Source organism: Andrena cerasifolii, chromosome 7 (assembly GCF_050908995.1).
Source record: "Andrena cerasifolii isolate SP2316 chromosome 7, iyAndCera1_principal, whole genome shotgun sequence".
Taxonomy (NCBI): Eukaryota; Metazoa; Arthropoda; class Insecta; order Hymenoptera; family Andrenidae; genus Andrena; species Andrena cerasifolii.
The window spans coordinates 6415701-6443309 of record NC_135124.1 but is presented as its reverse complement, the minus strand read 5'-3'; the positions used below and the strand labels follow the sequence as shown (position 1 = coordinate 6443309).

The window sequence follows — 27609 nt, the reverse complement described above, 5'->3', positions numbered from 1 at the left end:
CGATAAAAAGCAAGACACAAAAATAATGAAATACTAAATTCACTATGAAGCCCAAATGTGCATGCGAGTGGTTTAAAATGCGATTCTAGCTAAGCAAAGTTATTTTCGTCATTATTCTTTCGTACATACTTTAAAAATATTTACTCACTTATTATCTGTAATGTTATGTTTACTTGTTTACGATTATTTATCGCTTGTCTTTGTGTGTAAGCAAAAACACAGGTGTTCCCGATAAAAGTTAATATTTCCAGAAATTTAGATTCTGATTTTATAAAAAAATATTCTATATTTGTTTATTTATTTTGTGAAAATAGTCACATTCATCTGGATTAGCTAGGCACAATCAGCTGGGACACATTTCGTACCCCAGAGTTTACCTTTCGAAATTTTTTAGGCGACAGACAAACACTCAAACGTTTTCTGCTTTATATATTAAGATTAGTTTATTGTAAATTTACAAACAGTAAATTTGGAAAAAAAATAAAAAAACCGCATATAGTATATATAGAATAAAAGTAGGAAAGGAAAGGTAAAAGCAGCTAAAGAAAAAATAATGACATAAAAAAAATTGCTTAACTAGAATCGCATTTTAAGCCACTGTGCGATGTTCACAAGCTGCTTTCTAGTGCCGCGTACGTACAGTGTTTAGTTAAAGGGTTAAAGAAATAATTTAGAACGTCCTCGGCTGATTGGACCATTTCCCACGTTGGAATTTCGATGTGACCCAACTGCGAGCAGCGTGGGCGTGCAGTCGCGTGTCCTCAAGCACGCCCGGGTCACAATTACGAATGCCAGTAGATCGTGACTCCGAATACGACTCCGTGCCATGGACTCCGTACACGATGGATGAGTCGTTCGGTGAGTCATGGTTGCGTAGGGACCGCGAGAGACCTTCGGGCCTCCTACAACCCATTGGCCTTTCGACGAATCGAACCGTTTCTGACCCCCTCGAAATCATCGGGCTCCGTCGATTTCTCTGTTTGATCGGCGGACCGCAGGGAAAACCGTGGTCGCCGATGTCGATGTTGCATTGAATCCAAAGGAAGCAATGGATCGACTGGTACACGATTAATAACGGTGGCTGAATGTGCGTGGAAGCGTTGAACATCAATCTCGCTGCGTTTAATCTTGTCGCGTCGGAATTGACGGCCTCCTTTCAATTAGTGGTCGCTGAGTTATTAGAAAGTTCGAAGGCTGCGGTTTTATTTGCTTTCATTGCTTTTCACGGTTTCGCAATAGTGCAAGTGGGTAGTTCTCTTTAGAAAAGTCAAGACGGTGGTCGAATTTAGGTATTTGATACTTGGCGTGGATTTTGTGCAGGGTTAATTAAATATCGTTGAATAGCGTGTATATTTAATAATGCGATAGAAGGAGTCTAATATGGAGAGGCTACGTTTTAAGTAGAATAGGAAAGAAGCAGGTAGACTTCTGATATTTTGGAAACACAGCTCGGTCTGACAGGGTGCAGTTTTAATGGCTAACAAGGGAAGATCCCGAACCCGAAAATTCAAAAAATTCTGAAACTTTGGGAATAAGTAGGGGATTTCCTCCTGATTACAACGCGATTTTTGTTTGCTGCCTAAATTCACTCGAAGAGGATAAAATTAACCCCCGAAAATTCGGCTATTTTCCGATTTTGTATTATAACTCGCGAAATGTAAGGGATAGAAAAAAAGTTTCAAGACAAAAGTTACTTCTTTTACTTAGATCTAGCATTTGGTAAAAAAAATTATTTTACAGTTCGCGAGTTATAACAGAAAATCGGAAAATAACCGGATTTTCATGGGTCGATTACACCCCCTTAGAGTGAAATTGGGCAGCAAACAAAAATTGCGTTATAATCAGGAGGAATTCTCCTACATGCTCACAAAGTTTTAGAATTTTTTTTGAATTTTCGGGTTCGGGAAGTTCCCTTGTAAGTTAACGTGTAAACGTGTTGTGTAATTGGAAACGAAAGCTGATCGGCACAAGCACCTTCTGAAATAAGAGCAGCAAAGCGAATCATAAATGTTACCAGGAATATTTATTATGCTAATGACTTGTTCGCTGTCATGTTACACCGAATAACGATTAGTCAACTTCGCGTGTTTCGATTCTCGATATGATAATAGGAGTATCATTAGACACAGAATGGTAGATTGTGGGCATTCGATTAGTTCCTTCAACGCATTTGTGATTCGTCTCGGTATTTAACCGCGCCAATATAATTATTCTGATATGCGTTTTGCTTCGAAAGATTACGCACCAGTGGAAGTAATTATCCCCATTAATGCAAGTAATTCTTCATTCCAGTTTCATTTTCAGTAATAAAAAAAAAATGTTTTAATCGTTGAAATTAGTTATGTCCATAAAGAATAATAAACAAGGAATATATAGAATTTTTTATGCGACGGTAATCATATTCTTTCTAGATTAGAAGAATTATATACATTACTTTTCATGAATTCCAAACCCCTTCTTTAATATGATTTCAGAATAATTTAAAGGTTGATGAGGATCGATAAAATTTAATAATCACTTTCTTCATTGGACTCTCATGTCGATCACTTTCTTCATACGAGAAAAATAAAAAAAGAAGAAACTTCGTGCGTCTGATACTTTCCAAGTTAAGGGGCTGTTCCGGTCTGGAGCCCATAAAAATAGGTGATATTAGGAATTAATTAAAGGAAAACTACTTCATATAATTTAATGGGACTTTTTGCATTGTATTAAGGATCTCTTAAACTATAGAAATATATTTTTTGTTTTATAATTAATGTTTGTAGCACCTAAACCATTGGTCTGAAATGAAAAAACAATGCCATATTATTAAAGGGCATGAAACTCGATCGTGGACTAGACCAGAAAAAATACAAAAATTACATTTTTTGAGAAAATAACGACGCTTCAAATTTGAAATCACTTTTTCCCTATATTTTTCGTCCTTTCAACGTCTTTATAAATTATAAATTTCCAATATTTTAAAAATTTTCTGGTCTATTTACGAGCCAGAAGAATATTCTTCCAAATAAAAAAGTTTCAGTCGTATCGGATAATAACTTTTGGAGATACAGGTTCCACCGATTTTCAGAACACTGTTTCGAGAAAAACGCGTTTAAAGTTTTACCCACGCATTTGCCGCTACTCAAATGCTTATAACTTCGGGAATTTTACGAATTTCAAAAAATCCTTTTAAACGCGTATTCCTAGAAGGTTGAACATTCGAAAAATGAAATAAAAAAAATCGATTTTTAGACCGGAACCTCCCTTAAAAATTCATTTATAGAACCTATCTTTACTCTGCAGTAACGACGAACGTTGACGGTATATATTTTTTAAACAAATTATAAACCAGCCAAACCGTGACTCAACCCCTCCCTAATTTCACTTACCCAACCGAGTATAAAGGGTGACCAATTTGACTTTGACTGTCCCATAATAATTTTGATAATGTGGCGATGCAACTACACAATAAACACCTTGTAGCATACAATCAGTATCTCCTCTGAAACTTCCTCAATGGAAGCCCAATAATTAAGCAGAGAATTATATCTTTCTTGCAACATTTCTTCAATAAAGGCTTCGATGTAAGTAGTTTATAAAACGTCAGCGCAGAAACGCGCTGAATGACGAGTTACGGCGCGAATTCGTTTAATCGACGTGATTGCACTTATGTCACCAACGAATTTGGCTCTCCCCCGTAGTGAGGCAACGTGTCCTCTATCTTCCTTCCTATTCTCGTTGACGTCGACACGATTTACGAGCCGCGTAATAAAAGATGTTCATAGCGGAATGACGCCGCCGGCGGAAGCTCATGGAAATGTGCTGTCGTAAAAGTCCACTTAATGCTCTCACGCGATATCGGACCGAAGAAAACTCTTCGCCGAACGATTGTCTGTCGTCGCTTTTAGTGGCTCCGTTGCCCACGTGAAATTTCAGTCAAGTTTGATTGAGGAAGCGTGGCCGCGCGACCATGAGTTATAGTTTTCGTGATTTCACGTTTGGCTGTTTTGCGGGGGTGATACTGTGACTCTCACTTGCAGTTGACGGCTTCATCGTGCTAGCTTTATAGCTGTCCTAAATAGCTGAATGAATATTATTGGCAATTGAGTGGGTTTTGTTATTCGTTGTTCCTCAGTTCTCTGTGTTTTGGAATTTTTTTAGTGAATTTGTAGTTATTCTGTTTTTGGTAAATACTGAGTAGTGATCTCACGCTGGTAGGAGGATCATTCCTCATCGCAGTACTACTTATAGATACTTTACAGATCCCCCAATAATAAATTTATTGTTTACTTCTTCGTGTTTCCATTGCAGTACCTACAGTGACTCGCATTAATATTCGGACACTTTAAAATCGCATAACTTTTTTAGGATTGATCCAAACAACTCGAGTTTTTTTGAGAAGCTAGAAGGATTAGTTTGCTAACTGACGCGTTTCGTCGTTTTGAAAAAAATGTATTATCGTTGGAATAGCGAAAAGAATAGTAAAGGTCGATTTTTAAACTTTTTCTTGTAAGCTTGTAATGAAAATTAAAAAAAAAACCGTTTGTAGATTGCAGTAAGTTGTATACGTGCCTAAAATTTCATCAAAATTGGTTAACGTTGCTCCGAGCTACAAACGTTTAAAGATCGCAGAATAAGGTCGAGAACCGCGAAAATTCCCGAAATCAGCGATTCTCGACCTCACAAAAAAAGTGTAAAAATCGACTTTTACTATTCTTTTCGCTATTCCGACCAAATACATTTTTTTTTCAAAACGACCAAATACGTCATTTAGCAAACTAATCCTTCTAGCTTCTCAAAAAAACTCAAGTCGTTTGGACCAATTCTAAAAAAGTTATGCGATTTTAAAAAGTGTCCGAATATTAGTGCGAGCCACTGTACATTCCCTCTTCAAGGATTAGAGCATTCGACACCTATGTTAGCAGAAAAATCGCAGAAGTCGGGGTTAAATCGTTGAGGTAGAAATCATCGAAGCTAGGAATCATTGCAGATGATTGAATGCTTAGGGTGGAAGCCAGAGCAACTGTACAGAGATACACCGTGCTGGATCAAATGTAAATGGCGATGGCGTTTCGCGTTGCGTGTCGCAATCATATTGTCGATGTTTGAAAGCCAAACTCGAGTAGGTACACGCAGTGGCGCTCGTGTTTACACGCTCATAATAAATACGCGCGCGGACGTATGCGTGTTCGTGGCCCTCGAAAGTGTTTACGAGGGACGTTAAAACGATACAGTGGCCGAATATCGCTTTCAATCAAAGACTGTACAGGGAACGCAATTTCGAGGCGAACGCAAACATGCTCTCGCGTGCACGATTTAATTAGTATAATTGCTCGCGGAATTTCATTTCGCGTCGATGTTTTTACTTACAGAAATGCTCCTCCACCTCGGGTAAAATTCAATTTATAATCGCGATCTAATCAATTCTTATAAATCAGCTGTTTTATACCTCGTCGTTTCCTTCTGCCTGACATAAGTTTTCGGAAGCTGAGTACAGAAATATTTATAGGTACGTTGTATAAAAAGGAAATTCCCGCCACGCTACCTAGCATTCACTCGTTAATTTAAAATTATATGGAAAACGATCCATAATATTCTGAAACAAGCCTGATAAAATAAACATTTTCTCGTCCCTCTTCCTATTGTCAATAGGGTAAAGTAGCCTAATATGAAACCCATTTCTTAAAAACATCATAACTCTTGACTAAGAACAGTTTTATTAAAATTCGATACACGTTTTAAAAGTAGAACATGTATTCTTTAGCAACCTACTGAAAAGTACTATAACAAAGATTCGGTTTCTTCTTAATAAAATAAAAACGAAAGTCATTCAAATACGCAGATAAAAAAATGAGTTCCTAATATGAGATCCAGTTTGTTTTTCCCTGAAACTTATTTTTTCTTTCTTTTTTTATAAAGTCAGCATGTGAAATCTATTTCTTCATTACCGCAGTCTTCGTGGGCCCACCACAATTTCCATAATTTCCTTTCTTAATCACTTTCATCATTCGGAATAATTTCTTCTTCATTCGCATCAGTTGAACTATCACGGGTCTCATATTCGTAAACAATAACAGGATAACTATTACGTAGCTTCGAAGTTAAGTCTTCATCATTTAATGATGTACAACTAGTAAGCCTTAAACTCCATTGTAAGCACTAGGGTAAAGGTCCCAATTACTGACACCTAACCAATTACTGTCACCTTAAGCTATTTTACTTAAAATAACGAATAAATAAACTATAGTATATAATCTATAGTATACATTATAGGTTGAATTACACAATTCTTTTTGTGTATGACTTTACAACGTTTATTTATTCGTTATTTTAAGTAAAATAGCTTAAGGTGACAGTAATTGGTTAGGTGCCAGTAATTGGGTCCTTTACCCTATACAACAGAATTTCTGAAAATCGTTACACACTTACTACTTTAGAGGTATTTGTAATTTAATCGAACCACTTCAAAAACTTTCTGCAACGTATTTAAAAAATATGTGCCTGCTCAAGACGCTTAATTAATTGCAATAACACTGTGCGGACAAAACAACAAATACACGGTTGGTTAGTAAAGAAATCGCTATGCCATTCAAGAGTTCTGTAGCAGAGATAAGCTGGGGTCTCGTATTAGGAGAGGCCGTCATATTCGGCTACTTTACCCTAGCCTTTTTTCCCCAACAGAAAATACCTAATATATCCTTTTATATGTGCCTACATTCTACCAAAGATAGGGATTTTCCTTTGTTTATGACTCTTCATTCGATTTGGTCAATCTCCATCCATCGAACGTTGACCCCGCAGAGTCGAATAGTAAAAGATCATTCCCCCGTTTCATTGGGAACTAACCAATGCCTGCTGCAGAGAATTGTAACAGTGCCAAATTGTTCGCAAGCATCGAACTCTCCTGAAAGCGACACCGAGTGGTGCGGAAGTTCCGTATAAAACGTTAACGACGAGCAATTCTGCCTCCCGAATTCGCTTCGAATTCGAAGACGATCCGTTTCGACAGCTCCTGGCTGGCGTTTCCACGACACCAGCCACGCCGAGAATTTCGAGGGTTCCTGAAGAGCCTCTGTTATCTGGAACTACGTGGGGATCTCAGGGCTCTTTGAGGAACGGTAGCTCGAGGATCCAGACGATCTGTCCGTGGTCGCCTTTGTCGTGTCATCCCTTGAAACTTAGATCGACGTCGATTTTCAGGAGCACAATATCAAGAAGAGTTTGCTCCCATGCATTGAATCAAATTGAATTTTTCCTGGCTACTGAACATCAGAGACGTGGAGGCTGCATTTGTTGACCCTTCGTTTCGTGGGACATTTACTGTCATTCGAGTTGTTCCTTATGATTGAGTATTATTGAAGCGAGTGAATGGAGTTGGGATGACAGAATTGGAAATTACAGGTTGATTAGAAGAATATATATTTATTCACTGCATTGCCCAAGAACTTCAATAGTTATAAAGGTGAAAATCAGCGACGAGGCAAAAGTATCGTGTCTCTCTTGAGACAATTATTTTATTATTTTTTAATTATTTTGTCATTAATCTCATGAAATTAGTTTCATGATATACTTTCAAAAATCTCATCTCTCACGACTATTTCCATTATGTACATTTAATTGTTGCTGAGATTTTTGTCGCGTGATAGAAAAGTCTCATGTAAAATCTCATCGTGGATTCGCACCTTAAGGGGGGAATACTATTTTATGGGCTTAAAACATAGCAAAATTTGGGATTTTTTTTTTAAGAAACTAGCGATTCGATTCGTCTGAAATTTGGACCATGTTTTGTTGCCACTTTGAAGAAGCTGTAGGATTTTTCTTATTAATTTTTAACCATAAATATAGTAGTTATGCATGATCGACCATCGCACCGCGCAAAACTCGTCGTCCGCTGGTGTGCATGATATTTAACTTCCAGGTAATCTGAAACAGAAAAATGAAACAGCGTTTTACTTTGTACATATGTAGCTTGAATTTGGTGAACCAGAATACCGCTAAGTTCTGTACTTATTTTGTTACGTAAGAAAATTGGCGCAAAATTGGATATCAAAAATTAAAGGTTCAGACCTTTCAGTTTGAAAACTCTCCACACTGCTCAATATTTTTTTTTCTTTTTTGCTGGTTCACAAATTTCAACCTACATATGTATAAATTAAAACGCCGTTTCTTTTTGCTATTTTAGATTACCTGGTAGATAAATATCATGCGCACCAACGGACGACAAATTTTGCGCGGCGCGATGGTCGATCATGCATAACTACTATATTTATGGTTCGAAAGTAATAAAAAAAAACCTACAGCTTCTTCAAAGAGGCAACAAAACATGGTCCAAATTTCAGAAGAATCGAAACGCTGGTTTCTTATAAAAAAAATCCAAAATTTTGCTATGTTTTTTAGTCTAAAAAATAGGATTCCCCCCTTAAAATTCCCTGAAATACACCTTCACAGGTTTTAAAATTCCAATGTATAGCATTCGTTAGCCACATACAATTGCTACTCGAATAACACTTCAAAGATATAAATACTATCACTGAAAATTGTCATCTAAATTCATATTAATCAACTATTACATTAAAGAACCGTCCCATTTAAATTTCTGTTGAGTTACATTCGTCATACCCTGTTAAATCACGTTGAAAGGGTTGTTGGAGTATGTAGTTCGAAGATGCGAAGGCAGCTTCCAGGGTCTCTCTTTCACAACCATTAATTAACATTATGCTTACTGTACTCTATGGGGATGTCTGTTGGAGAGGCAGCCATGGCGAGAGAAATAATTCTCTTTGTGACCGAAAGCTCTGATATTACTGAGCTTAATCACGCTTAAATACACCAGCTTGCCATGGCCATCGCGTCGAATCACTCACCTCTGGTGCGCAACAACGCAGTCTGATCAAGATGCATCCATAGAGAACGATGTCGGATCGATTTCCCTGCCTCGTACCGACACTGATACCTCTCGTGTTATTATTATTAACCACCCAATTGGCGTTTACCATTAGCATCTGTCCAGGTACCTGAAATTTCCACGGGTTCCTCCTCCGTTCTGCCTGTTGATGGATTGGAAATCATTGCTATGCTGACTGTTGGTTGCATCGAGAAGCATCCAATCGCAGATATGCATTGTCGCGGGCGTTGCTAGGTTTTCCACGCGCACGTCCAATTTCCATGGGTTACAAGAAATTCTGTGGTTAGAGGGCGGCGAGTGAAAAGGCTCGAGGGAGAAATGACGCAGCGAAGAACCCTTCTTCGCGTAGGTGCTTGAGAAGTCGAGGGGAGGCTTGAGCATAGGGGGAGGGATGGGAATGAAGTAGCATTATGATCGAGATAATTAAAGGTATGGGGAGTTTGTACAGGTTTAAATATTTTCAAGCGGTTGCTGTGGCAGTGATTCACTCGCAGCGAATTGGAATTCTTTATTTGCTTTTACTTGTGACTTTAAATGGAAATTAGTACTCTACAATATTATGTATTTCGTAGGTTACTTATAAGCGTAACTTAATAAATGCTGATAACTTTATTTGGGGGAGGAATAAAATGTTTCTCGTTTATAAATTCTATCTTGAGTGAAAAAATAAAGCAACGCACTACTTACCTAGTTGTCTAGTGAAAGATATACATTATGTGTTCATAGTGCATCGATCACTTTCCCTAATTTCTTACAACATGTACATTAAGGGGGGATTCTCGTCTAACAGTCCCAAAAGTAACCGATATTTAAGATTTTTTTTAAAAAAAGCTGTTGGTCATATTGGATTAAACTCTTTTGGGATGTAAGGAGGCATCTTTAAACTTGCAGAGGATATTTTTTTATGTCGATCCTGCTTATTATTAATTAATTATTCTGGAATCTTGTCCACCTCTTCAACGATGTAACTTCTGTTGGTGGGATGTGTAGCACTTGTCATAGTCATCTGATTGCAAAATTAATAGAAGTTTCTTGAAGTTAAATGGTTTACGCTGGAATTGGGCCCCATTAAGGTGGTATAGGACTATTGAAATCTTGAAAAATCGATTTTTTTTATTATTGTTAATTCTGAAAGTGCCATGGTTTGTGAACACTTACATTACTTACAACAATGTTTCGTGAAGAAATTCGAATAATTACGGAAGTTATATAGAGTTTAATGCAATATTAACAATAGTTCTTTAAAAAAAAAAATCATAAATTTCGAGGGCTGTTAAGGAACGGACAATGTATATTTACTTAACATTTAATTCTTATCTTCTAATCTAGATTTGTACAATAATTTGGGTAATAGAATACAGTTATTCGATTCATCACTCACATGCATTGTGCAACAAACGCGTCACCTGCACCGAGGTTTTCGTTTCTCTTTTTGCTCAAATATTGGGTTATGTACAAATGTGCATATACATACCTGGGCAATCGCTGGTCGACATAAATAGTCATCGACAGTGCTGTACGCGCGGTCGTTTGCTAAATCGCTTTCTACCGCCACGACCGCAAAAGCGGTGGTACTAGACCATCGTTTCTCAAATGCGTTAAGCGTAGCCTGAGTGATCAATGAAATCCTGTGTGAGATTTTTTTTCGATCGCGCCTAACGATATCCCTTTGTCGTAAAATTAGTCAGGACATCTCGTACCATCCATTTTAATTCCCTTCTAATCGTATCCTGTAGGCTAGTAGCTTTTCTCAGACTTCGATCTCTGTTTTCGTTTCAGTCAATTTGACTTCGCTTCTTCTACTGTATCCAAGCTGTATAATATTTTATAAATATTACTACTGGCGTTATAGAATATAAACGAATCTCGGTGGTCTTTTGGAAATAATAGAATCAGATGATTTCTCCACAGACAAACATTCACCTGTTCCGAATGCGACTTATTTTAAAATATTATTCCTACCTCCTTGCATTTGTACGATTTAAAACTGAACATCTCTGCACAAGGGAATTCAAATGGAGTTTCTTGCAGTGCGCGGGTACGTTGAATATTTTCTGGACCAAAAAGAAACAGACTCCCGCATGAATTTCTTTTTATTCGCATTATATTCACAGTATACCCACAATGTGTAGTTCCCCTCGGCGTAGTAATATTCCTCTTCCCTTTCTTTTTCTCGCTATTCAGCGGAAATGGTGTCCCATCGAATGCATCGACATCCTGTCAGGCCTCAGCGTATGTATTATATCTCTAAAACCCTTTTTCCTCCACCTACAATTATTTCTCCGACAATATAATGGAACGTTCGTAGCATTCAGTGTTCAAACTCCTACAGAATGGACGTCCCAAACTTGCGTTACTGGAAGCTGACTGGTGCCTTCTACACTGCGTTCCGCATTAGAGCATACTCGTTTCGCGCAGCGATACACTGTTGATTGGTTCACTAACCGGCGGGGAAAGTGCTACGACCAATCGCGTGCGTCAGAGCCGTGGGAGCTGCGCAGGTCGGTTGCCAATCGGTAGGGGCGCGTCGGTATGCTCTTATACGGAACGGAGTTTAATTACTTGGGCAGTGAACCCCACCGGATTTATAATTATCATAGCCAACGTCTCCCGCACTTGTCCGTAATAGTACATCAGAATGTAATCTCTCTGAAGCAGCTAACAAATCGGGCTCTGCCTCATAAAAGACTCTGCAATGAGTTACGATGCGCAGAGGTGCCGAGTCACGATCAACGTTAACAGTAGAAATTTTTCTCCTGCACTGGAGTTCTCTTTCATGCAGATCCGCTGCGTGAACGTCAAGCCAAGGACATGCATATTTCATAACGCATCTCCATAAGCGATTAATCTTCCCTCGACCCTTTTCAAGGGCCTTTCGATGGCCGCAGCCCTATGGAAAACACTTTCGATCGCTCTCGGGCGAAGCTGTAAATCGTCAAGAGGGACTCCCTTTGACTCTATCTGGTTCAATCTGCTCCCTTCATCTCTCTGTATTTCTTCGTCCTCTATGTTCTCTTCCCCCCCTTATCACCGGCGCTCTCGTTGCCTTCCACGTGGAAGAGCCATCCTTTTGTGCGTGCGGAATTAGTTTCCTCTTACTAGACTGGCTGGTAGCCATTTCGTCCTCTTCCTCTTCCTAGTTTATTCGTCGCCGTCGTCGTCGTCGTCGTCGTCGTCGTCTGCGTTATTTGCTGGACCAAGGGGAAAAGTTGGGGTAGCTTTGAACGCAGCCATCCCATCCTCGCCTTGGTCAAACCGTAGAAGTACAAAGAAGTGTGTCCATCGGTCCGATGGGACCGACTGTTTTCCTGATCGTTCTTTACCCTTCCACTATTCTGTCTGTGTCAATTCCGCGGTGTTTACAGTGGCTGATGGCTTGCTTAAAAAGTGGAGCTTACAATTAGTCGTTCTGGATACTTCGCAACTTGGAAAATATTTTTATCACGCTGTTTCTTTTACTTTCTCGCCTCGCATGTCTTTTAAGACGTTAAGAAGTCTCATAGGGTTTCAGTGGAGTTTTATAGTGAATTTTACTCGACTTTTAAAGGAATTGAATTATATGGTTGGACAGCGCGTTTGCTAGAAGTCCGAAGCAATGCATGAGGAATACATACATATCTCAATCGAGGCAGTTTCTGAAAATCTAAAAGCCTGTTTTCTGGAGGGTAAACAGACCCCTAGATTTACTTAAATTTAATTGATTTCTGTAAAATGGGGGTGGTCAAATTTCAAATTTATCTGAAAATCTAAAACCTTTTTTCTGGAGGGTAAACAGGTTCCTAGATTTTCTGGTTACTGAGAAAGACCTCTTTCTCTTTTGAGAAAGATTTTTCATTCCAGACGCACCTGTGTCAGATTCCTCCAATTTTCGTAACTGGTTAGTCGAAAGCTTCTTAATTAAAAATATTCTTTGCTTCTGTAATTATTAATGCTTTGAACATAATAAGAAATTATGGTACTCGTTGTTTAGAATTACTTGGTAGATAAATGCTTCAAAATTAAAGTAGCTTTATTACGATATATATAGTGTTCCCCATAATTTAGTAAAAAAATTCCCTGTATCATTCATAAAAATTGAAGCGAAACTAGGGGGTAATCCTTGGCTCATATTTCGTTCTGTACTATTTACCAAACTAGTTAGAGCTCATTCGAGAAGCTTTGGCAGGATTCTTTTCCCTCTTGCTCGTTAAAAACTACCAACGAGTATGGAGACGTTTTCAAGCACTCCCTCGTTAGAGCTCTCTTTAGTTACCACTTATATCCTCTTCGAAAATTTGCTTATACCACGCCGCTCTCGAAAGTCACTAGTTCTCCGTGGAACCTAATTAATTATGTCATTAGATTCCCTCCTTTAATTACATGTCCACACGAAGTGGTTTTATGGTCCCATGGTCAAAATTGTTTCCTCTACACTCTTGCACCCTCGTTCCAGATGGAAAAAAATACCATTTTCATACAATTAAAATAAATTTTACCAACAATAATTGTATTAAAACAATGTACTGTACGCTAGCCACATATAATAACAAGAAATTAATTCCACTCTAATTTCTATTATTGTACTTGAAAAAATTTTATCAGCACCGTCACTTGTCTGTTACTTTTGTCATTACATAATCGCAATTTAAATGTGCTTCGTGCCAATAAATCTTACGATAGCTGGCTCACAGTTTCGTAAGATTTTGGCATAACATCTGGGAGCTACGAGCGAAATCTGCTGTCCGTTGTTTATTTATTATATCGTATGTTTATCTGCCTCGGGAAGACCTGATGCGCGCATACGCGATTCCTGCAGGATCGATACTCCTGGCACTCCAGGCTCGTCACAACTGGAGGCGCGAGATTCCCGAGAAAATTGAAAACCGAGGAATCCCTCGGGAACCTGCATTCATTGCCAATGAAGAAAACTCGGTGCATGCCTTGTTAGCCAATCTCCATTTCAACTTGCCTTGGTCCATTCCGTTCCTTATCTTCTTTGCAAAAATTTTTTGGATTCTTCCCGCGGATTGTAATGAGTTATTATGCAACGAAATATCCATTTCCATTGCTAGATGAGAATAAAAATATATAGCTACCTTCTTATTCAGGTGTCTACATTAACTACACTTGAAAAGCTCTCATTTCCATTTCTGCAGAATTTTGGAGTCGTTAATTTTAGAGATTTAAGAAGGATTCTGTGGAGTTTCTCGCTGGAGAACGTTAATCCCTTTAAATATTGTTTAACCAGCAGAAGAAGTGTCACGGTAAATCCGAGGAGTATAATAAACATGACTGGATTTCATGGTTGAATACATTCAGCTCCTATTCTGTCTCACCCTGTAGTTTCCTAGTAACTGTTGCATCTTTCCTTTTATAATTTTATTAATAGAATATGTTGCTATCATACAGCTACAGGGCAGTGCTATGCATACGACGTTATCACATCGATTTCAGTTGCACATAAACTTTGAATAAAAAAGCTGCGTACATATTATAACATATAACTCGTATTATTATAATTGAAATGGTACCAAATGGTTGCTCATGTGTTTCCATGATATTCTTTGAACTTATCATGGTTCCTAATATCCCGTATTCTAACTTCATCATACAAAATCCTATATTACTCTCATAGATCTATATTGAACTCCTATTTCAACTGAACATCTTCAGTCCATTTTTACAAATACCCTAAACTCTTCGATCCCTCTTTTAAATCACCTTGTACACGGTATTAAGTGCCCTAGGGTAAAGGACCCAACTACTGACACCTAACAAATTACTGTCACCTTAAGCTATTTTACTTAAAATAACAAATAAATAAACTATACTATATAATCTATAGTATAGATTATAGGTTGAATTGCATAATTATTTTTATGTAAGACTTTACAACGTTTATTTATTCGTTATTTTAAGTAAAATAGCTTAAGGTGACAGTAATTGGTTAGGTGTCAGTAATTGGGTACTTCACCCTATTGAGTACTTAATTCGCGCCATAATTTTTCTTGCTAGTTTCAACCGGTACCTTGCCAGGTGCAACATCTCTTACGCGTTCTCAGCTTCAAGCCGGACAATTGAAAGGCTCGCGAGCTGCTCTCACCTAGCGGGATGAATCTCCATGTTTGGGCTTTCAAAGTGGCCCAAGCATCCTCTAATGACAGCCGTTAAGACGGCTATTAAGCTGGTGGTTAAGTGGCTACGATGTGTAACAAGTCTCACTACTCACATTACGCCGTTCCTCGTGTACACCGTTCCCACGACCAGCTAAGTAGTCAGTCGGTCCACCAAGTACCTTCGAACTGGATCAATTATCCCCTCATTAGCTTATGTATTGCCGCGTAATTAGGACGCCGTGGCAACTTGTTTGCAAGTATCGATGGAAGATAATCCAGCTTCATCGTACGATTTTATTTCGCACCCCTCCCCCAACGCGAATTCAGAACGACTGAAACGTGACGAAGTGCCTTGGCGTCCGCAAAATGATCACAGCTGTTGCAGGTCGTTCTGGGTTGCTAACAAAGTTTCCTTTCTTTTTTGTGTCTAGTTTTCGATGTATTTCACGGTGAGGGAGTCAGTTTGCCAGTTGTGGTTAATAGTAGAGTTTAGAATGGTAACTATAAAAATGGTAGAATTTAAATATTTCATATTTAATATCGCTCTGCGAATTGCTGTTTTGAAGAATAATAGGGAAATAGTTTTTGGATGCTTTAAGCAAATTTAACGATTTAAGGATGAGGGTGAATGGAAATGGACGAATAAATGAAGCATCTCTTTATTTTTTTTCGCTTTTAATTCGCCTTTTATTCTTGTAATCTCTGACTATGTCACCCATCGATTCGTAGAATCGTGCTCCACTCGCGAGAAGTTTTGCAATCTGACGCTCGATATGCATAAATGTAAGTACAGTCACGTACTTCGTGTCTGCCGTGGTGTATAGCGCCTAGTAATGTGATAATGTTGTCGCCGATAACGCCAACTTTCGTTAAATGCCACTTTTATCGCGAGATCTTATCGAGGGACATTTTCACCAACCACGCGCGAAACAGGGCGTGGGCTAATAGGATGTGAACATACCCGAAAATCGTTCGACTATTAGTGTAATCGTTACTATCGCATTAATGATATCGAATACTAAATCGTCCTTTTCTCTCAAAATATAAAATTCAAAATGTTACCACCAGATGTCCGAGATAAAAATACCTAAAAATACTTAAGTGTCTAAACATCGATATTGAAAAAACTAAATGCCAGACATTAGTTCCCTTATTTTCTCCTATCTTGATACAGAAAATGGCACTCTTATTGCAAGCATAATTAAATTCTATTTGAACGAAATGTAAGCGAATTCTCGACAGACTTATCTCGAAATTAGATCACTGCAGAAGCCTGCTGTTGCAGGAATAATGCGCAGTTAGTTGAGATTACAGAAGAGCCATGGAATCCTTGCATAAGTACAGCTTAGAGCTGCAGTAAGGAACCTACTTCCATTCTTGTATTCGCACTTGGCATTCGCTCGTCTCATTCATTCAGCTATTTACTTATGCAGGCGCCATTCAATCGAGTAAGTAGTGCGTGTGTTTTAAAATATCGATGCGTGAACCGATTGATGTGAACTATAATTCGAGTTGTTTAATTAAAGATGGCTTCGAAATCGAGCAGTGCCTTAGAAATCAAGATTCTCGGTTTTCATTCATTAGCTGAATTATTTCGCAGGAAATCTAGGATATTTATATCCATATCTTCTATTACTCCATTGCTCACAAGCTTGTGCATTAAAACCAAAGTGTCGACCAATTATCATCGAGTGGCCAAAGATTCTGCACTTCGAATATCTTTCCTACTGATATCAGGCTACTAGGGCTTCAGGATATTAGAAGTTACCGCGATGATAGCGATTCAACTGCTTTCACTCTGTGAGCTTGATTGACCTTCATTGGCCTTGTACGACTGTGGTCATTGAACCCGTCCAAATAGTAGACTGCAAATATGCATACGTGACAACTTGCGATTCAGCTTAAAAATGAATTGCCGGCTCCAAAACCTTTTGGACCTTTTCACGTATCTACGAAAAGCTAAATTTCCCCGGAAAGTATGTTACCCAAGACACTTCGACTCTACCTAATAAAACGTTGTGATATCACCAATAATTTCGGAGATATTCGTCTGTTTAGTTTCACGTAACTTGAAACCCTGAAACACACCAACTCCCCAAAAGAATGTGTACAATTAATTTTCTGAGCACACTAACAAAATTCTAATATTTCAATACGTTGTAGGTACGTACTATTTAATTCAGAATAGGATAGAAAACATTTTTTTAAAAGCTTCAAACCAATTCCCGCCGTGCGAGAAATTTAGTAAGCAGTTACACGAAACTATTCTCGCTGCAGGCAACTCGATCTCGCGCGACAAACGTTTTCGAATTCCTCATTGTGATAAAACCACGTTCAAAGTTTGCTAGTACGAGGTGTTTGGATTGCCTCGGTGCCGTCTTCCGACACACAACTTAATCGCGGTGCGTGCGTGCTGGGAGAGGGTGTCGTGATTCGAATTCGAATTAGCGATCGACGCTTGGGATGCAGTCTCGTTCATTCGAAACACTGAAGGGCCCTGCCGTTCCGTCGGCTTTACCGTTCCCGACGTATATACACGTTCGTTTGCATCGTGCCCGTAAGCGCAATCACTCGCGCAAATTGATCCGCGTACGAGATAAACGCCAATCGACGAATGGGAGCCAATGGAAATGCAAATATTCAAGGACCCTCCCTTTAAACATGGTAATTGTGGCTACTCGAGGGTCTTAACAGTACAAACTATGTTAGAAGTAGGTACGTAGATAGTGTATAGAGTTCAGGTACAGTAAATAGTGCTTGCAGGATGACTAATTTTATTGCAGTCGACGGTGCAAGTTGCAAAATAAATTCCGTACAACATGTTAAGAATTTTTCTCCGCCAGGCTCTTAAAAATAGAGCGAATATCGTTAAGAATAATTTATATTAGTGGATACGTGAAATGCTTTGCAAGTTCATCATACGATTGTATTGTTGCCTATGTATGTAGTATTCACCTGACAAGGGAAGGTCCCGAACCCGAAAATTCAAAGAATTCTGAAACTTTGTGAATATGTAGGGGATTTCATCCTGATTACAACGCAATTTTTCTTTGCTGCCCAAATTTAGTCGAAGGGGCTGAAATTAACCTCTATAAAGTTGGCTATTTTCCGATTTTAAGTTATAACTCGCGAACTGTAAAAGATAGGATAAAAGTTTCAAGATAAAAGTTACTTCTTTTAATTACAGCTATCATTTAGTAAAAAAATTATTTTATAGTTCAAGAGTTATAAGATAAAATCGGAAAATAACCTGATGTTTAGGGGTCAATTTCACCCCCTTCGAGTGAATTTGGGCAGCAAAGAAAAATTGCGTTGTAATCAGGAGGAATTCCCCTACATGTTCACAAAGTTTCAGAATTTTTTGAATTTTCGGGTTCGGGATGTTCCCTTGAGTGTATAAAGTGTTTGCAGACGTGTGTTTGGAGACACATTGTATCGGAGTATGTTTATTTATTTATTTTTTAAATATATTATCAATAACTGTTTCGATATATACCGTGTCTGTCGTTCAGGTTTATTTCAATTTATAAACCGGTGACGTACGATTTTATTCATTTTTCCGAGCTTTTTTGGAATTCAAGTGAAATTAGGTAAAGTTAGAAGCAGGGAAGCTTCCGCTGTGCATTTCGAGGCAACCCGTAACTTATTCGGTAATCGTAGGCGCAATCGCGCGAATATATTGAGTCACGTACAGGGTAAGACAGAACTAATATTGAGTTGATGGCGTGACCTAGCAATGAACTGTCTCGTTTTCCTGATACGCTTGTCAGAGCCTTCGAAAATTTCCACCATCTAGGCCGACGCCTTAGTTTCCCCTTCGAGTTCACGATATTCGAATGTCGGGGCTGGCAACAATGCGTATCATTTGACAAAATATAATCTCGATACCGCGGAAAGGAAAGTCTACCACTCGAGCGAGTAGCTATACTCTTTATACACCCACAATTTTGTTAAAATAATTCCCACGTAAACGTCCACGTAAATTCAAATTTATATATTACGTTATTTCATTAGAAATAAGGGAGATACACATTTGATAGAAAAGTAATTAAAATTTATCTATTTAAAATTTATTTATCTGTTATCAAACAGCAAAAAAAGTAGGGTACCTGCAATATGTTTGAAACCAGTCTTTGTTAAGTAAAGTATGAACCCAACCTCCTAAGGTGGGCAATACAAGGGGGTAAAATGTTTGAGGGGGGCGTCAAAGAGAATCCTTACCCTGGGCGCTATTCAACCTAGCTTCATCCCTGTCGGAGAATGCCGAATACCGAATGTTCGTCATTTGGCGAGCAACTACATGTGTGCATCTAGGAATGTAGGCATTGTAGGCAAATGTTCGCTATTCGCCAATTGTCAAATGTTTGCGCGAGTTTCTGTACGAATGTTAGCAGCTGCTAATTACGAACCGAAACGATCGTCATTTGCTGAATAAGTGCATAGTGTGAAGATATATGCGAATACTTTGTCGAATGCCAAAAGTGTGGTTGCGCCTTAAGGAGTATGAATGTGTCTACATGTTTACTGTTCGCACGGCAACGGATACTGCGGGAGGTGACACGTCTGCTGGGTGGCTCGGTTCTAGCGAATATACCTTTAACTCTTCTTCTGGGCGATCGATATTTATTTTGATCGATACTCCAGAAGGATCGATTCGAGAGTGTTCAAGCTCAGTCCTAGATTGTTTACATTGCGTGGAACACCTAAGTAGGGTTGTTTCGATACTAGTAAATACAAGTATCGATACTTTCGATTCGATACGGAGTAATTATGGTATCGATTCTTGCCGTGCGATACTTATGAGGAATCGACAGAAAAGTATTTGATTCGAATCGAATCGAATGCGTATTAACAGGGATATCAGGAATTTCCTGTTGTAGTGGAGGGGAACATACCACGCATGCGCGTGATGACGCCATGAAGTCAAACCAATCGACGCCAAGATAGGTGTTCCCCCTCCACTACGAATAGTTTACAGGAACCTACTTCCCGGCGACACTGGGAAAAACTATTCCGAAGAGTTTAGATTCTAAACTATTCGTGGTGCCTCGATTTTCGGATTCTTTTTTTTAATTGTCTATCAGGTCAAAGTGATAAGAGATCAGGGAGGAAACTTGTCGATCGGTGTTTTTTCTAGTGGGCAACGGGTTTTTTTAGCCACAAACACCGTAACCTTCCACACAAAACGTTCTCTCGTCACGCATGAAACGTATTTTTCTGTTGAAAACATATTAACCGACAATTTTTTTCTGTTGATTCCTATTATTTTTGGAGTGGTTGGCAGTGTAAAGGGAAATAATCAGAAGAATCGAGGCACCACGGATAATGCAGAAGCAGAAGTACTTTCTCCCGAAAAATAATAGTCTATTCGATACTGATATTTCAAGGTATTGATACTTTTCCACCGATACCCGAGTAGTATCGATACGTTTATTCCGATCCCAGTAACGAGTACAAGTATCGATACCATGGTAGTATCGAATCAACCCTACACCTAAGTAGAGTTCTCGATCGGTCACTTTCAGGTTACAGCCGATCGTTCGAAAATCAGATCGCTTATAGAGGGAAGGTTAAATATGATAGTCAGCATATCCAAGGATCAAGGTTCACATTTCTAAATGTAATTTACAGATTTTCTATGCATTATCTTACTTCACACAAGGAAACCACATCACTTCCACTATTCACCATGACATAACCTCCTTTGAGTTGCATAATAATACTTAATACACAGCACGTAAATAGTAATGCAACAAAAATAAACAGCACATTTAATAATAACTGAATACACAACATTCAAACAATAATATAAGAAATGTAGTCCCCCCGGTTCGTAACAAACTGTTTCCACCGCGTACAGCAATGCCTTCTCGAACGCGTTACACGGGAGGACTCATTTATTTGCTCCGAACACAGAGGGAGCCAGTGCGCATGCGCGAGGCGCAAGGCGAACCTTCACGGCCGATGTACGTTGCACGTCTCCGTGTGCCCCGTCCCATTAAAACCGACCCTTTTCAAGGGTTTCAAGTGTGTGCCACAAAAAGAGGCTGCGCCTGTACGAAGGTATCCTTCCGTTTCGCTGTATTGGTGGCCCGACAAGCACCGTCTGGCGTCGACGTTCCAGCGAACCATGAAAAGCGTTCCGCGCACACGTTGCGGCCAGAACGGCCTGAAGTCCGAGCAGGGCGCGCCGAGCAGGCAGTACACGGTTGCCTCTGTTGGAGGTAGGAACGAACCTGCGAATGTTACGGCGTGCCGTTCGCCTCGTGTCTTTTTATCTTCGTTCCTCTACGGCTTCGTCTCGCTCCGGTTGAAGCGGCGTCACCGGGCGTTATGGAGTGGACGAAGGAAATGTGTCTGACGCTCGTCAGGCTATACAAAAGCAAGGATGCCTTCTGGAATCCACAGAATCCCGAGCATTATATAAAATCGAAGCGCAACGACGCCTGGAACGACGTGGCGGAACAACTGTCGGCCAGCGCTAACAAGCCACTGACGATGATCGATTGTAAGAAAAAGATGGAGTGCATTCTGTCCTCGTTCCGGCGGGAAAAGTTAAAGATCAAAAAGATTAGCATAGAGAGAGGTACGTTTGAGCGGAATTGAACCACGAACGAGGAACGCGCTTGTCGCGTGCACCACGGAAATTGGGTCGTTTGCGGTCCATGGCGATAGGTTCTATGCGAGCTTCGAGCGAGGTCTTCTTTTATATATCGCGGACGATGGTTCTTGGGAATCCTTAGGTTAATTAATTTTCAACGAAGGTGGTGAAGAGATTTTCGGAGCATCGAAGCAGTCTTGAAATGGATAAATAGATATTCGTCACTGATAAAGTATTTTAATATTCGTTTAACTGGTATTACTCGACGAGGTTAGTTTACGCTTGAGCTCAAACACTAAAGCCACGTTCCCACTTGTGCATCGCGCACGCCTAACGCCTCGCTACTGATTCCTCTCAGTAGAAACGGAGTGCGGTGTCCTATAGAACAAATATCGCGTGGTGGGGGGGGGGGGTATTCAGACTGGTTTGGGTTGTAATGTGATACTGTGAAAGGGACCTTCGAACACTCAACAAAATGCTCGTTTGCTAGAGCTCTCGTGCTGGTTCGACACCATGTCGGCATTTAGTCGCTGCATCAAAGGAATAGCGCATCTCTATAACCTTGAGCAAATGTGGTGGTGTGCCCGTCACTTACATCATCGTATGCTCCAATCCCCCCCTCGTCATTTAAAGCTGTCAAGTATGCATTCAAAGAAGCGAGTCAAATAGCATGGGGGAATCGAGTGGTTCGAGTAAATTCGACCTGCAAGAATTCGATTTGTTCGAATGCCCTGATTACTGCGAAAAAAATTGGCTTAGAATCTTGCATAGAATCTTTCCCTGAAAGTAGCTACTGTAATTAAATATAGGATGAAATATGTCCACGTTTTGTTTCGGAGTTTTCTTACATCGTCCTGCTGACTTCGTAAAAACGTGGCTCAGTGTAACAGTTAATGCGCACGTTACTGGCAGTGGCGGATTTAAGAAAAAGGCCCAGGTGGCAAACAGAGGGGCCTATTTTTTCGGGAAAATCAAGAGGTAGTTTACTAAAAAGGGGTAAATCTACAGAAAAGTATAGAAAAAAAGTGTTTGGATAAAATCTTAATTTTTTTTTGAAGACAGGGCCCTAGGGGGGCCTTCTGAGCAGGGGCCCATTTTTCGAGAAACTAAAGGGGTATAGTACTGAAAACGGGTTCAGCGTAATAATACAGAAAAAAATATAGTTTGGATAAAATCATAATTTTTTAAGGATGGGTCCCTGGTGGGCCTTCCGAGCAGGGGCCCAGGTGGCAAGTGCTCATCGGCCGCCCTGTTAGATCCGCCACTGGTTACTGGAATTATTCGCTTTTCATTCAAATCTATAAAACACTTACAAAGTAATAGAAAAAAAACACTTCGATCTTCTCAGATAAACCGAAGTCATGGATTTGGAAGTAACCCAGTTTGCGTTGGGCAAGGGATGCTTCCATGGGAATTTACAAAAAAGAAAAAATGAGAGTCAGGTTGAGTTCCCTGGAGCGTTTCTTGTTTTCATTGTTAATAGGATCATATTTCCACTCGTATGTCTTATAATTTTGGATCTAGATGGCGAGGAATACAGGTCCACGTGGTTTCTTTTCGATGCATTAGCCTTTCTCATGGATAGAAATGCTTATCAACCGACATCAATCACATTAAGTACTCCAGTAAGTACTGTAAGTATTTGCTTGCATAATGTCCATTATGAAGTTAATTAGATAAATGTCCCAATTAATGACCCAGTCCTAATTATTGACACTTTATCGTTTATATTTAAATATGAAATTTTTTATGTTAGGAACGGGCATTAAAAGTATTGAATTCGTTTCGTGAATATTCAAATTATCATACTGATGGTTTCGCTAATGTATACCCTAACATATAATTAAGTAGTTACTAAATGTTTTCACGTGTGTCAGCTACAAAGCCGTGAAAAAGTAGTTTCTTGTTACCGAACTTTAGAACGTGCAAACTTTAGGTATTAAGTGTTTCCTGCATGAATATATTAATGTAAACAAATATATTCAAATAAGTTAAAAAGTAATTGTAAATTTATTATTTAAAAAAATTGCATCGATTTTTTTTATTAAATTCATAATAATTATGGGTGTCAATCGGTACCTACTCGTAAAATGTATGAGTTCCTTTTATTGACACGAGATGGCATGTCATGATTCCATCTTGCGTGTCTTGTCAGTTTGCATAGTAACCTCAATGAAGAATAATAATGCAATAATAATTTGGCTGTACTTCCGAAAACCGGTCAAACCCAATTCGACTGAAATTCTGCAAATAACTTCATTTTATCTAAAAACAATGTTTGCGAGAAGCGTTTTCTGCGACTCGAAAGTTAAGATCCAAATTTTACGAAAAATGTATATTACCATTTTAGTGTCACTCCCTGCAATTTTGAAAACTTCCATCTTTCGATTCGACTGAAATTCAGAAAATAGGTTTCTTTTACTCAAAAGTAATATTTGCGAGAAAGATTTTGGCGACTTGAAAAGTTAGACCTCAAATTTTACGAATAAGGTTTTACTACTGTAATGTCACTTTCTGCATTACCGACACAGCGTAGGATGAGATTATAGCAAAGGACTGACACTTGAAATGTGACTACGTTACACCCAAGCTCTCCACGTTTTCTCTTTGCATTCAGCAAAATATACAGAGGTAATTGTGCATAAAAGGATACACTTTATAGATTTTCTTTAATCACTTTACCTTGTTCCCCCCTCTTAACAATATTTCTGTTGACTTACACCGACACAACGCATTCCACTTTGCAACTTGTCCCGGGTATTAGTATTGGTTGGGGCTAGACCGGCGCGGGGGGCGCGCGCCCGCTCGCGGGCGCGTAAAGCATCGTGTCGAACCGATGTGTAAAAACGACCAGAGGTGATCGATTTTACCAATTATTACAAGATATAAAATGTGTATACACGGGGAACTAATAAAGAGAATGTACTATATATACTGTTGTAACTTTATTTTAGGCAGTGTCGGTAACGTTGGAAATGACACTGAAATGGTAAAACATTTTGATCTAAATTTTGGGTCTTAACTTTGGAGTCGCAAAAAATCCTTCTCGTAAACATCGTCTTTATGCAAAATAAAACTATCTTCAAAATTATAGCTAAATCGGGTTTGACCGGTTTTCGGAAGTTTCGCCAATAATTTAATAATAAAAATAATTAATTTAATAAAAACTGTTAATTTAATAATCTTTTTTGTACTTATTATTTTATAAACGTTCTTTTCCGATGCAGTCATTAATTGGGACATTAGATTGCATGTCCCGATCAATGACACGGTATTCCACGAAGTATGTACGAGTCAATGCTCCGGTCTGAAATAGGTTGGGGCCACGGTGTATTAGACAGGTGTTCCGACTCCTGTCCAGAATGTGTGATTTTTTCCGTCCTAGTTCTTCTGGCGGCCGGCAGATTTCGTGGCTGTTGTAAAGGCATTTACATATATATATATACAGGCCTGGTATTGAATTCCTACTCGTAGTGGAAGGGGAACACGCCATGCAAATCAATCGACGCCATGATTGAATCAAATGACAGCGTCATCACGCGCATGCGTGGCATGTTCCCCCTCCATTACGCGAAGGATTTTTCTGGCAAGCCCAGTAATACCATTAAAATCTCTACTACCACAATCTCATTAACACATATGTATATGCCTTCTAAGTCACGGCGCCTCTCGCGGCGGCCAGGGGAACTAAACAGCAATCGGCACACAAAATCGTTGGGGTAAAAGGTACAGAGTCAGAACACCTGTCTATTACACCGTGGATGGGACGAAGAGAGAATTAAAGTCCAAACATTGTTATACGTGCACCCTATAATATACTTATTATTAATAATTTTATCCGAACAATTTCATCATAAAAAATGGGCCTTTATCGTAATGGAGGAGAACCAGCAATATGATAGGCTATTAATGAGTAGCTGCGCTAAATATTTTTAATATGCTAGATCGTGCACGTGAATCTTACAGGGTCGCTAATTGGAACATTTACGTTCGAAGTTCATTCTGTGACACAATTAGTGTTTCTTGCTACTTTAGTTACTACTCTTCTTCACGTCGTTTTACACATTCATTGCTACCCCCTTCCACTTCGATTTACATTTCACATTTTGTTCTACACTGTTGTTACTACTTTCATTTCGTCACACACTTGCGTTCCTGCCCGTTTCTCACTATTCCACGACAGCAGATATTTGAACCGATTAACTTGTAGGTCCCACATCCGCCCTGTGATGTACAGAGGAATGACATATATAGGGATGAGATACAGGTAGACGTGAGTCCTCCTCCACCAAAAATAAGCAGGGTACAAACAGAAAACGAACGACTCGAAGAAATCCTTAAACCTGTGGAACAGATTACCGAGGACGAGTGCCACAGCTACGGCATGTTCGTGGCAAATAAGATGAAACGTTACTCGACTTCCTCTCGGAGCGCTGTCCAGCACGCAATCAGCGATATACTTTTTAACGCTGACATGGGCTACTATGAACGTGCCAGGTCCTTTTCTGCCAATACACAGTCGGAAGCTGCTCAGTGCATTTTATTTCGACACGGCGAGACGAACTCGCGGACTCAGGAACTGAAGAATGAGGACCTCAGTGACCTGGAAGGCGAATGCGTGTTGCCTTAAGGGTATGCGTTAACAAGACTGAGCTTCAACTTCTCGCGGATATATAGTACTCGATCTCGGTTGCACTGAATGTGATGATTAGATGAATCTTCGCCACTTAGGTACTTCGTCGTTTGGTTGTATTTTTCAGGGATGAGGGTAAGATTAATGGAATGATGAGCTTGCAAGGAAATGACACGAATACCTTAAGTGATATTTATTTAAAAATACACAGATCCATTACACTTAACTCATAGAATTAGTTTCCACAGCTCTCTATAAATGTAAAAACCACCCTGATAATGTAAGTTAGAACAATCCGTTAAGGGATCAAATTGTTAAATACAGCGTTTTACTTGCATGTAAATAACGAATAAACGTTTTTTTATCATTTCTACACATAACATAGACATCTAATTTATTCTCACCCATATATTCAACGAAGAAAGTGGAGTGAGGGTAAAACAGCTTTTATGTTAAGTTCAATGTCCGTCTTTCTGGTTGGCAACACTCCGTCGCGTGCAAATCGATTTTAATACGGATTTAAGCTCGAATAGTCGCTATCAAGGACGGAGCAGGAGTGCCACAGGAAGCTGTCACCATTGTATCTTTGTCAATCCGGACAATGCCGAGTCTACCGTTTATTCAATTGCAAGAAATCACAGTTCAATCAGAACTTAATAAGAAGAACGCTTCGCAAGAAGAGATTCAAGTTCCATTACGCATAAACGCAACTTCATTTCGTTGTACCGAATCCTGCGCGAAGATACGAGCACAACGCAGCCATAAAATATTCGGCAATGGCAGTTTCCACGAAGTGGAACAGTGCAGTAAAATTACAAACGTTAATAGTGGAAAAACTTCCAAGGGTTGCTCTCGTCAAAGAAGCACATTAGAAATCGAAAAGCACTCCCAGAGAAATGAGATCGAATCGAATGATCCAAAATACGTTAGAGCGCGGTCTTCGTTGGAGTCCCCAAAAAAATGCACTCCAGGGGAAGCTTCGACGGAGCTATCGCCGCCGCTTTTGAAACTTTTATCCGCGGGAAGTGCAATCGAGCGCCGCTTGATTTAATTGGAAGTCACGAGGTATACCCCCATAGTCGATTGGTTTCCGTCCAAAACGACACTCTGCCCCCGGCCCTTCCGCCTCCACCTGTCCCCCAGCAACCCTTTGCACTACCATTTACATGATATTGAATCCAACGGGCGGATAAAGTCGACGTTAGTCGCGACGAGATTGGCCGGTGTACGTTATGTGCGGGCAATTTTTCTCGACGAAACGTTTTCATGACGGCCAGCCAATATCGAACCTGCGAGACCCGAGGTGGCGGTATTAAAGGAATACAGGTCACTGAGAAATTTTAAAACGACCACGCTAGCTCTGTGGCGTCGAGGAAGCAAGGCTTGCAATTAG

The 27609-nt window shown here is 39.5% G+C and overlaps 2 protein-coding genes across 3 annotated transcripts in view; both read left to right on the top strand.

The window, feature by feature from the left end:
* Positions 1-27609, top strand: part of LOC143371496 (uncharacterized) — a 609947-nt gene that overhangs the window by 116525 nt on the left and 465813 nt on the right. The window lies entirely within an intron of this gene.
* Positions 20808-26478, top strand: LOC143371522 (uncharacterized). Of its 2 annotated transcripts, none has more exons than XM_076816769.1 (3): positions 20808-21568; positions 23108-23208; positions 25794-26478. In XM_076816769.1, the coding sequence occupies exons 1-3, from the start codon at positions 21316-21318 to the stop codon at positions 26211-26213; spliced, it is 774 nt and encodes a 257-aa protein (XP_076672884.1). In that variant the 5' UTR covers positions 20808-21315; the 3' UTR covers positions 26214-26478. The 2 variants fall into 2 exon arrangements, with proteins under 2 accessions (XP_076672884.1, XP_076672882.1); XM_076816767.1 differs by having other exon boundaries at positions 23108-23217.